At 47.7% G+C, this 13,162-nt stretch overlaps 1 protein-coding gene across 1 annotated transcript in view; it reads left to right on the top strand.

Annotated features, from left to right (window-relative positions):
- WDR97 (WD repeat domain 97) overlaps nt 1-13,162 on the top strand; it is a 305,848-nt gene that overhangs the window by 276,600 nt on the left and 16,086 nt on the right. Inside the window, exon 20 of the mRNA XM_083145263.1 lies at nt 9,389-9,510. Coding sequence (XP_083001389.1) covers nt 9,389-9,510 — 122 coding nt within the window. The remainder of the gene's footprint in view (nt 1-9,388; nt 9,511-13,162) is intronic.

Below are 13,162 nucleotides of genomic sequence, written 5' to 3'. Positions count from 1 at the left end.
GAGGGACAGAGATGTGAGGGAGAGATACTGTAGATGTAAGGGACAGAGATGTGAGAGAGATACTGTAGATGTGAGGGAGAGATACTGTAGATGTGAGGGACAGAGATGTGAGGGAGAGATACTGTAGATGTGAGGGACAGAGATGTGAGGGAGAGATACTATAGATGTGAGGGACAGAGATGTGAGGGAGAGATACTGTAGATGTGAGGGACAGAAATGTGAGTGAGAGATACTGTAGATGTGAGGGAGAGATACTGTAGATGTGAGGGAGATATACTGTAGATGTGAGGGACAGAGATGTGAGGGAGAGATACTGTAGATGTGAGGGAGAGATACTGTAGATGTGAGGGACAGAGATGTGAGGGAGAGATACTGTAGATGTGAGGGACAGAGATGTGAGGGAGAGATACTGTAGATGTGAGGAAGAGATACTGTAGATGTGAGGGACAGAGATGTGAGGGAGAGATACTGTAGATGTGAGGGACAGAGATGTGAGGGAGAGATACTGTAGATGTGTGGGAGAGATACTGTAGATGTGAGGGACAGAGATGTGAGGGAGAGATACTGTAGATGTGAGGGACAGAGATGTGAGGGAGAGATACTGTAGATGTGAGGGACAGAGATGTGAGGGAGAGATACTGTAGATGTGAGGGACAGAAATGTGAGGAAGAGATACTGTAGATGTGAGGGAGAGATACTGTAGATGTGAGGGACAGAGATGTGAGGGAGAGATACTGTAGATGTGAGGGACAGATGTGAGGGAGAGATACTGTAGATGTGTAGGAGAGATACTGTAGATGTGAGGGACAGAGATGTGAGGGAGAGATACTGTAGATGTGAGGGACAGAGATGTGAGGGAGAGATACTTTAGATGTGAGGGACAGAGATGTGAGGGAGAGATACTGTAGATGTGAGGGAGAGATACTGTAGATGTGAGGGACAGAAATGTGAGGGAGAGACACTGTAGATGTGAGGGAGAGATACTGTAGATGTGAGGGAGAGATACTGTAGATGTGAGGGACAGAGATGTGAGGGAGAGATACTGTAGATGTGAGGGAGAGATACTGTAGATGTGAGGGACAGAGGTGTGAGGGAGAGATACTGTAGATGTGAGGGAGTGATATTGTAGATGTGAGGGACAGAGATGTGAGGGAGAGATACTGTAGATGTGAGGGAGAGATACTGTAGATGTGAGGGACAGAGATGTGAGGGAGAGATACTGTAGATGTGAGGGAGAGATACTGTAGATGTGAGGGACAGAGATGTGAGGGAGAGATACTGTAGATGTGAGGGAGAGATACTGTAGATGTGAGGGACAGAGATGTGAGGGAGAGATATTGTAGATGTGAGGGAGAGATACTGTAGATGTGAGGGAGAGATACTGTAGATGTGAGGTAGAGATACTGTAGATGTGAGGGAGAGATACTGTAGATGTGAGAGACAGAGATGTGAGGGAGAGATACTGTAGATGTGAGGGACAGAGATGTGAGGGAGAGATACTGTAGATGTGAGGGAGAGATACTGTAGATGTGAGGGACAGAGGTGTGAGGGAGAGATTCTGTAGATGTGAGGGAGAGATACTGTAGATGTGAGGGACAGAGATGTGAGGGAGAGATACTGTAGATGTGAGGGACAGAGATGTGAGGGAGAGATACTGTAGATGTGAGGGACAGAGATGTGAGGGAGAGATACTGTAGATGTGAGGGAGAGATACTGTAGATGTGAGGGAGAGATACTGTAGATGTGAGGGACAGAGATGTGAGGGAGAGATACTGTAGATGTGAGGGAGAGATACTGTAGATGTGAGGGACAGAGATGTGAGGGAGAGATACTGTAGATGTGAGGGACAGAGATGTGAGGGAGAGATACTGTAGATGTGAGGGACAGAGATGTGAGGGAGAGATACTGTAGATGTGAGGGAGAGATACTGTAGATGTGAGGGACAGAGATGTGAGGGAGAGATACTGTAGATGTGAGGGACAGATAAGAGTGAGATATACTGTAGATGTGAGGGAGAGATACTGTATATGTGAGGGAGAGATACTGTAGATGTGAGGGAGAGATACTGTAGATGTGAGGGACAGAGATGTGAGGGAGAGATACTGTAGATGTGAGGGACAGAGATGTGAGGGAGAGATACTGTAGATGTGAGGGAGAGATACTGTTGATGTGAGGGACAGAGGTGTGAGGGACAGAGATGTGAGGGAGAGATACTGTAGATGTGAGGGACAGATGTGAGGGAGAGATACTGTAGATGTGAGGGAGAGATACTGTAGATGTGAGGGAGAGATACTGTAGATGTGAGGGACAGAGATGTGAGGGAGAGATACTGTAGATGTGAGGGAGAGAGGTGTGAGGAAGAGATACTGTAGATGTGAGGGAGAGATACTGTAGATGTGAGGGAGAGATACTGTAGATGTGAGGGACAGAGATGTGAGGGAGAGATACTGTAGATGTGAGGGACAGAGATGTGAGGGAGAGATACTGTAGATGTGAGGGACAGAGATGTGAGGGAGAGATACTGTAGATGTGAGGGACAGAGATGTGAGGGAGAGATACTGTAGATGTGAGGGAGAGATACTGTAGATGTGAGGGACAGAGATGTGAGGGAGAGATACTGTAGATGTGAGGGACAGATGTGAGTGAGATATACTGTAGATGTGAGGGAGAGATACTGTATATGTGAGGGAGAGATACTGTAGATGTGAGGGAGAGATACTGTAGATGTGAGGGACAGAGATGTGAGGGAGAGATACTGTAGATGTGAGGGACAGAGATGTGAGGGAGAGATACTGTAGATGTGAGAGAGAGATACTGTAGATGTGAGGGACAGAGATATGAGGGAGAGATACTGTAGATGTGAGGGAGAGATACTGTAGATGTGAGGGAGAGCTACTGTAGATGTGAGGGAGAGATACTGTAGATGTGAGGGACAGAGATGTGAGGGAGAGATACTGTACATGTGAGGGAGAGATACTGTAGATGTGAGGGACAGAGATGTGAGGGAGAGATACTGTAGATGTGAGGGAGAGATACTGTAGATGTGAGGGATATATACTGTAGATGTGAGGGACACAGATGTGAGGGAGAGATACTGTAGATGTGAGGGAGAGATACTGTAGATGTGAGGGACAGAGATGTGAGGGAGAGATACTGTAGATGTGAGGGACAGATGTGAGGGAGAGATACTGTAGATGTGAGGGAGAGATACTGTAGATGTGAGGGAGAGATACTGTAGATGTGAGGGACAGAGATGTGAGGGAGAGATACTGTAGATGTGAGGGACAGAGATGTGAGGGAGAGATACTGTAGATGTGAGGGACAGAGATGTGAGGGAGAGATACTGTAGATGTGAGGGAGAGATACTGTAGATTTGAGGGACAGAGATGTGAGGGAGAGATACTGTAGATGTGAGGGACAGAGATGTGAGGGACAGATGTGAGGGACAGAGATGTGAGGGAGAGATACTGTATATGTGAGGGAGAGATACTGTAGATGTGAGGGACAGAGATGTGAGGGAGAGATACTGTAGATGTGAGGGACAGAGATGTGAGGGAGAGATACTGTAGATGTGAGGGAGATAGACTGTAGATGTGAGGGAGAGATACTGTAGATGTGAGGGAGAGATTCTGTAGATGTGAGGGACAGAGATGTGAGGGAGAGATACTGTAGATGTGAGGGACAGATGTGAGGGAGAGATACTGTAGATGTGAGGGAGAGATACTGTAGATGTGAGGGACAGAGATGTGAGGGAGATATACTGTAAATGTGAGGGACAGAGATGTGAGGGAGAGATACTGTAGATGTGAGGGACAGAGATGTGAGGGAGAGATACTGTAGATGTGAGGGAGAGATACTGTAGATGTGAGGGACAGAGATGTGAGGGAGAGATACTGTAGATGTGAGGGAGAGATACTGTAGATGTGAGGGAGAGATACTGTAGATGTGAGGGAGAGATACTGTAGATGCGAGGGACAGAGATGTGAGGGACAGAGATGTGAAGGAGAGATACTGTAGATGTGAGGGACAGAGATGTGAGGGAGAGATACTGTAGATGTGAGGGAGAGATACTGTAGATGTGAGGGAGAGATACTGTAGATGTGAGGGAGAGATACTGTAGATGTGAGGGACAGAGATGTGAGGGAGAGATACTGTAGATGTAAGGGACAGAGATGTGAGAGAGATACTGTAGATGTGAGGGAGAGATACTGTAGATGTGAGGGACAGAGATGTGAGGGAGAGATACTGTAGATGTGAGGGACAGAGATGTGAGGGAGAGATACTATAGATGTGAGGGACAGAGATGTGAGGGAGAGATACTGTAGATGTGAGGGACAGAAATGTGAGTGAGAGATACTGTAGATGTGAGGGAGAGATACTGTAGATGTGAGGGAGATATACTGTAGATGTGAGGGACAGAGATGTGAGGGAGAGATACTGTAGATGTGAGGGAGAGATACTGTAGATGTGAGGGACAGAGATGTGAGGGAGAGATACTGTAGATGTGAGGGACAGAGATGTGAGGGAGAGATACTGTAGATGTGAGGAAGAGATACTGTAGATGTGAGGGACAGAGATGTGAGGGAGAGATACTGTAGATGTGAGGGACAGAGATGTGAGGGAGAGATACTGTAGATGTGTGGGAGAGATACTGTAGATGTGAGGGACAGAGATGTAAGGGAGAGATACTGTAGATGTGAGGGACAGAGATGTGAGGGAGAGATACTGTAGATGTGAGGGACAGAGATGTGAGGGAGAGATACTGTAGATGTGAGGGACAGAAATGTGAGGAAGAGATACTGTAGATGTGAGGGAGAGATACTGTAGATGTGAGGGACAGAGATGTGAGGGAGAGATACTGTAGATGTGAGGGACAGATGTGAGGGAGAGATACTGTAGATGTGTAGGAGAGATACTGTAGATGTGAGGGACAGAGATGTGAGGGAGAGATACTGTAGATGTGAGGGACAGAGATGTGAGGGAGAGATACTTTAGATGTGAGGGACAGAGATGTGAGGGAGAGATACTGTAGATGTGAGGGAGAGATACTGTAGATGTGAGGGACAGAAATGTGAGGGAGAGACACTGTAGATGTGAGGGAGAGATACTGTAGATGTGAGGGAGAGATACTGTAGATGTGAGGGACAGAGATGTGAGGGAGAGATACTGTAGATGTGAGGGAGAGATACTGTAGATGTGAGGGACAGAGGTGTGAGGGAGAGATACTGTAGATGTGAGGGAGTGATATTGTAGATGTGAGGGACAGAGATGTGAGGGAGAGATACTGTAGATGTGAGGGAGAGATACTGTAGATGTGAGGGACAGAGATGTGAGGGAGAGATACTGTAGATGTGAGGGAGAGATACTGTAGATGTGAGGGACAGAGATGTGAGGGAGAGATACTGTAGATGTGAGGGAGAGATACTGTAGATGTGAGGGACAGAGATGTGAGGGAGAGATATTGTAGATGTGAGGGAGAGATACTGTAGATGTGAGGGAGAGATACTGTAGATGTGAGGTAGAGATACTGTAGATGTGAGGGAGAGATACTGTAGATGTGAGGGACAGAGATGTGAGGGAGAGATACTGTAGATGTGAGGGAGAGATACTGTAGATGTGAGGGACAGAGGTGTGAGGGAGAGATTCTGTAGATGTGAGGGAGAGATACTGTAGATGTGAGGGACAGAGATGTGAGGGAGAGATACTGTAGATGTGAGGGACAGAGATGTGAGGGAGAGATACTGTAGATGTGAGGGACAGAGATGTGAGGGAGAGATACTGTAGATGTGAGGGAGAGATACTGTAGATGTGAGGGAGAGATACTGTAGATGTGAGGGACAGAGATGTGAGGGAGAGATACTGTAGATGTGAGGGAGTGATACTGTAGATGTGAGGGACAGAGATGTGAGGGAGAGATACTGTAGATGTGAGGGACAGAGATGTGAGGGAGAGATACTGTAGATGTGAGGGACAGAGATGTGAGGGAGAGATACTGTAGATGTGAGGGAGAGATACTGTAGATGTGAGGGACAGAGATGTGAGGGAGAGATACTGTAGATGTGAGGGACAGATGTGAGTGAGATATACTGTAGATGTGAGGGAGAGATACTGTATATGTGAGGGAGAGATACTGTAGATGTGAGGGAGAGATACTGTAGATGTGAGGGACAGAGATGTGAGGGAGAGATACTGTAGATGTGAGGGACAGAGATGTGAGGGAGAGATACTGTAGATGTGAGGGAGAGATACTGTTGATGTGAGGGACAGAGGTGTGAGGGACAGAGATGTGAGGGAGAGATACTGTAGATGTGAGGGACAGATGTGAGGGAGAGATACTGTAGATGTGAGGGAGAGATACTGTAGATGTGAGGGAGAGATACTGTAGATGTGAGGGACAGAGGTGTGAGGGAGAGATACTGTAGATGTGAGGGACAGAGATGTGAGGGAGAGATACTGTAGATGTGAGGGACAGAGATGTGAGGGAGAGATACTGTAGATGTGAGGGACAGAGATGTGAGGGAGAGATACTGTAGATGTGAGGGACAGAGATGTTAGGGAGAGATACTGTAGATGTGAGGGAGAGATACTGTAGATGTGAGGGACAGAGATGTGAGGGAGAGATACTGTAGATGTGAGGGACAGATGTGAGTGAGATATACTGTAGATGTGAGGGAGAGATACTGTATATGTGAGGGAGAGATACTGTAGATGTGAGGGAGAGATACTGTAGATGTGAGGGACAGAGATGTGAGGGAGAGATACTGTAGATGTGAGGGACAGAGATGTGAGGGAGAGATACTGTAGATGTGAGGGAGAGATACTGTTGATGTGAGGGATAGAGGTGTGAGGGACAGAGATGTGAGGGAGAGATACTGTAGATGTGAGGGACAGATGTGAGGGAGAGATACTGTAGATGTGAGGGAGAGATACTGTATATGTGAGGGACAGAGATGTGAGGGAGAGATACTGTAGATGTGAGGGAGAGATACTGTAGATGTGAGGGAGAGATACTGTAGATGTGAGGGAGAGATACTGTAGATGTGAGGGACAGAGATGTGAGGGAGAGATACTGTAGATGTGAGGGAGAGAGGTGTGAGGAAGAGATACTGTAGATGTGAGGGACAGAGATGTGAGGGAGAGATACTGTAGATGTGAGGGACAGAGATGCGAGGGAGAGATACTGTAGATGTGAGGGACAGAGGTGCGAGGGAGAGATACTGTAGATGTGAGGGACAGAGATGTGAGGGAGAGATACTGTAGATGTGAGGGACAGAGATGCGAGGGAGAGATACTGTAGATGTGAGGGACAGAGGTGCGAGGGAGAGATACTGTAGATGTGAGGGACAGAGGTGCGAGGGAGAGATACTGTAGATGTGAGGGACAGAGATGTGAGGGAGAGATACTGTAGATGTGAGGGACAGAGATGTGAGGGAGAGATACTGTAGATGTGAGGGAGAGATACTGTATATGTGAGGGAGAGATACTGTAGATGTGAGGGAGAGATACTGTACATGTGAGGGACAGAGATGTGAGGGAGAGATACTGTACATGGGAGGGACAGAGATGTGAGGGAGAGATACTGTACATGTGAGGGACAGAGATGTGAGGGAGAGATACTGTACATGTGAGGGACAGAGATGTGAGGGAGAGATACTGTACATGTGAGGGACAGAGGTGTGAGGAAGAGATACTGTACATGTGAGGGACAGAGGTGTGAGGAAGAGATACTGTACATGTGAGGGACAGAGATGTGAGGGAGAGATACTGTACATGTGAGGGAGAGATACTGTAGATGTGAGGGACAGAGATGTGAGGGAGAGATACTGTAGATGTGAGGGAGAGATACTGTAGATGTGAGGGAGAGATACTGTAGATGTGAGGGACAGAGATGTGAGGGAGAGATACTGTAGATGTGAGGGACAGAGATGTGAGGGAGAGATACTGTAGATGTGAGGGAGAGATACTGAAGATGTGAGTTACAGAGATGTGAGGGACAGAGATGTGAGGGAGAGATACTGTAGATGTGAGGGAGAGATACTGTAGATGTGAGGGACAGAGATGTGCGGGAGAGATACTGTAGATGTGAGGGACAGAGATGTGAGGGAGAGATACTGTAGATGTGAGGGACAGAGGTGCGAGGGAGAGATACTGTAGATGTGAGGGACAGAGGTGCGAGGGAGAGATACTGTAGATGTGAGGGACAGAGATGTGAGGGAGAGATACTGTAGATGTGAGGGACAGAGATGTGAGGGAGAGATACTGTAGATGTGAGGGACAGAGATGTGAGGGAGAGATACTGTAGATGTGAGGGAGAGATACTGTATATGTGAGAGACAGAGATGTGAGGGAGAGATACTGTAGATGTGAGGGAGAGATACTGTAGATGTGAGGGACAGAGATGTGAGGGAGAGATACTGTACATGTGAGGGACAGATGTGAGGGAGAGATACTGTACATGTGAGGGACAGAGATGTGAGGGAGAGATACTGTACATGTGAGGGACAGAGATGTGAGGGAGAGATACTGTACATGTGAGGGACAGAGATGTGAGGGAGAGATACTGTACATGTGAGGAAGAGATACTGTACATGTGAGGGACAGAGGTGTGAGGAAGAGATACTGTACATGTGAGGGACAGAGGTGTGAGGGAGAGATACTGTACATGTGAGGGACAGAGGTGTGAGGGAGAGATACTGTAGATGTGAGGGACAGAGATGTGAGGGAGAGATACTGTAGATGTGAGGGAGAGATACTGTATATGTGAGAGACAGAGATGTGAGGGAGAGATACTGTAGATGTGAGGGAGAGATACTGTAGATGTGAGGGACAGAGATGTGAGGGAGAGATACTGTACATGTGAGGGACAGATGTGAGGGAGAGATACTGTACATGTGAGGGACAGAGATGTGAGGGAGAGATACTGTACATGTGAGGGACAGAGATGTGAGGGAGAGATACTGTACATGTGAGGGACAGAGATGTGAGGGAGAGATACTGTACATGTGAGGAAGAGATACTGTACATGTGAGGGACAGAGGTGTGAGGAAGAGATACTGTACATGTGAGGGACAGAGGTGTGAGGGAGAGATACTGTACATGTGAGGGACAGAGGTGTGAGGGAGAGATACTGTAGATGTGAGGGACAGAGGTGTGAGGGAGAGATACTGTAGATGTGAGGGACAGAGATGTGAGGGAGAGATACTGTAGATGTGAGGGAGAGATACTGTAGATGTGAGGGAGAGATACTGTAGATGTGAGGGACAGAGATGTGAGGGAGAGATACTGTAGATGTGAGGGAGAGATACTGTAGATGTGAGGGACAGATGAGAGACAAAGTGAGATGGGAAATTGCCGGACAACTCCTCTGTCTGTACTTTATCTCTTCCAGGCATATGGAGACTGTGATTTCCTCTGGTACTTACTGCGCTTCATGAATGATCTGACGCGGGGGAGCTCCGAGCTGGTGTTGGAGTTGCTGGTGACATGTGTACTGGTGGAACCCTCCTACAGGTAGGTGTACATGGATCTATACAGCACACTTATTGTACAGATGGAGCCGGCCTTATCCATTTCTACCGCCATCCACGCTGGCGGCCGGCTCTCGCCAGGGGGGATGAGTGCACGAGACGCCCGCATGCCCCGTGGCAACGGAGCTTGGCGGGGGTCCCCGATGCCTCCCCTGCCATCTCCACCGGTCCCCCTCGCCGCCCAAACCCCCCCCCCCCCTCCCCGAACTGGGCAGCATCTCCCCGAAGCGGAGACGGGCAGAGAGACGCTGCCCAGCCACCGCGATACTGGGACGCGCGTCCCAGTCTCTTGCTGGCGCTCACCAGCGCAAGGGGTCTGGAAAGCGCCGGCCAAAGAAGAGCCCTGCTCCATCTGTATTTATACACGTCTTATTCCCTTATTGCTCTTGTAATTATTGTGATTAAAGGTACAGTAGTAGTAGCATCAGGACATCCGTAGTGCCTCTCATACTGCTTTAACGTACCGAACATCCATAGTGCCTCTCATACAGCTTTGACGTACCCGACATCCGTAGTGCCTCTCATACAGCTTTAACGTACCGAACATCCGTAGTGCCTCTCATACAGCTTTAACGTACCAGACATCCGTAGTGCCTCTCATACAGCTTTAACGTACCAGACATCCGTAGTGCCTCTCATACAGCTTTAATGTACCGAACATCCGTAGTGCCTCTCATACAGCTTTAATGTACCGAACATCCGTAGTGCCTCTCATACAGCTTTGACGTACCGAACATCCGTAGTGCCTCTCATACAGCTTTGACGTACCCGACATCCGTAGTGCCTCTCATACAGCTTTAACGTACCAGACATCCGTAGTGCCTCTCATACAGCTTTAATGTACCGAACATCCGTAATGCCTCTCATACAGCTTTGACGTACCCGATATCCGTAGTGCCTCTCATACAGCTTTAACGTACCGAACATCCATAGTGCCTCTCATACAGCTTTAACGTACCCGACATCTGTAGTGCCTCTCATACAGCTTTAACGTACCGAACATCCGTAGTGCCTCTCATAGAGCTTTAACGTACCGAACATCCGTAGTGCCTCTCATACAGCTTTAATGTACCGAACATCCGTAGTGCCTCTCATACAGCTTGGATGTACCCAACATCAGTAGTGCTGTTCAGCTTCTCACTAATGGGTATTTTCAATTCGTGTCGAATCTTGCCGAAAAAACGGCAGTTTTCGACATGAATACATCGGAAGGGGTTCCGATGTATTAAATTTTAGCTTTTTTTCCCCGGCATGTCCAAATGTTTCGACATGCCGAAAAGCAGGTGGATTGACGGAAGAGTCGCCAATTCACCTGCTTTGGACGGAAACACAGCCAAAACTGCTGTGTTTCCGTCATTCTCAATCCGGCATAATGCCGGATTGAGGTAGGGAGGATGGCGCCGGGTGAGCAGCAGCAGCTTACACGACACCATCCTCCTGTCCGCCACAGCCCGCACCCTCACACCGCTGCCCACACCCTCACGCCGCCGCCCGCACCCTCCCGTACATACCCGCCGCCGGGCCGCCGTCTCCTGCTGCCGCGCTCACCCGGTCCGAGTGTCGGCCAGGTGAGTGTCAATCATCGGCTAAATCCGACATCAGGATTTGGCCGATGAATTGAATAATGGATGCCAGATCCATTCCGGCAAAATGGATCCGGCATCAATGGAATATATCCGTAAGACACTTGGCAAATTCAAGACTTACAGCATAACCCTCCTTTACTTTGCAATAATCGATCCCAATACGATGTCTGAAGAACGGTATTTATAATTCAGTAAAGGGATCACAAATATATATATATATATATATATATATATATATATATATATATATATACAATGATTGATTTCCTCTCATACAGCTTGGATGTATCCAACATCAGTAGTGCCTCTCATACAGCTTGGACATACCCAACATCAGTAGTGCCTCTCATACAGCTTGGATGTAGCCAACATCAGTAGTGCCTCTCATACATCTTGGACGTATCCAACATCATTAGTGCCTCTCATACAGCTTGGATGTACCCAACATCAGTAGTGCCTCTCATACAGCTTGGATGTACCCAACATCAGTAGTGCCTCTCATACAGCTTGAATGTAGCCAACATCAGTAGTGCCTCTCATACTTAACCAACATCAGTAGTGCCTCTCATACATCTTGGACGTATCCAACATCATTAGTGCCTCTCATACAGCTTGGACATACCCAACATCAGTAGTGCCTCTCATACAGCTTGGATGTACCCAACATCAGTAGTGCCTCTCATACAGCTTGGACGTATCCAACATCATTAGTGCCTCTCATACAGCTTGGACTTAACCACCATCTGTAGTGCCTCTCATACAGCTTGGATGTACCCAACATCAGTAGTGCCTCTCATACAGCTTGGATGTACCCAACATCAGTAGTGCCTCACATACAGCTTGGACATACCCAACATCAGTAGTGCCTCTCATACAGCTTGGACATACCCAACATCAGTAGTGCCTCTCATACAGCTTGGATGTACCTAATATACAGCTTGGATGTATCCAACATCAGTAGTACTTCTCATACTGCTTGGATGTATCCAACATCTGTAGTGCCTCTCAGACAGCTTGGATGTACCCAACATCAGTAGTGCCTCTCAGACAGCTTGGAGTTAACCAATATCATTTGTGCCTCTCATACAGCTTGGATGTACCCAACATCAGTAGTGCCTCTCATACAGCTTGGACATACCCAACATCAGTAGTGCCTCTCATACAGCTTGGACATACCCAACATCAGTAGTGCCTCACATACAGCTTGGACATACCCAACATCAGTAGTGCCTCTCATACAGCTTGGACATACCCAACATCAGTAGTGCCTCACATACAGCTTGGATGTACCCAACATCAGTAGTGCCTCACATACAGCTTGGATGTACCCAACATCAGTAGTGCCTCTCATACAGCTTGGACTTAACCACCATCTGTAGTGCCTCTCATACAGCTTGGATGTACCCAACATCAGTAGTGCCTCTCATACAGCTTGCATGTACCCAACATCAGTAGTGCCTCTCATACAGCTTGGATGTACCTAATATACAGCTTGGATGTATCCAACATCAGTAGTACTTCTCATTCTGCTTGGATGTATCCAACATCTGTAGTGCCTCTCAGACAGCTTGGATGTACCCAACATCAGTAGTGCCTCTCAGACAGCTTGGAGTTAACCAATATCATTTGTGCCTCTCATACAGCTTGGATGTACCCAACATCAGTAGTGCCTCTCATACAGCTTGGACATACCCAACATCAGTAGTGCCTCACATACAGCTTGGATGTACCCAACATCAGTAGTGCCTCACATACAGCTTGGATGTACCCAACATCAGTAGTGCCTCTCATACAGCTTGGACATACCCAACATCAGTAGTGCCTCTCATACAGCTTGGACATACCCAACATCAGTAGTGCCTCTCATACAGCTTGGACATACCCAACATCAGTAGTGCCTCACATACAGCTTGGACATACCCAACATCAGTAGTGCCTCTCATACAGCTTGGATGTACCCAACATCAGTAGTGCCTCTCATACAGCTTGGACATACCCAACATCAGTAGTGCCTCACATACAGCTTGGATGTACCCAACATCAGTAGTG

Source organism: Crinia signifera, chromosome 5 (assembly GCF_055691185.1).
Source record: "Crinia signifera chromosome 5, ASM5569118v1, whole genome shotgun sequence".
Taxonomy (NCBI): domain Eukaryota; kingdom Metazoa; phylum Chordata; class Amphibia; order Anura; family Myobatrachidae; genus Crinia; species Crinia signifera.
The sequence above is the reverse complement of the archived record's forward strand: the minus strand, read 5'-3'. Positions and strand labels throughout refer to the sequence as shown.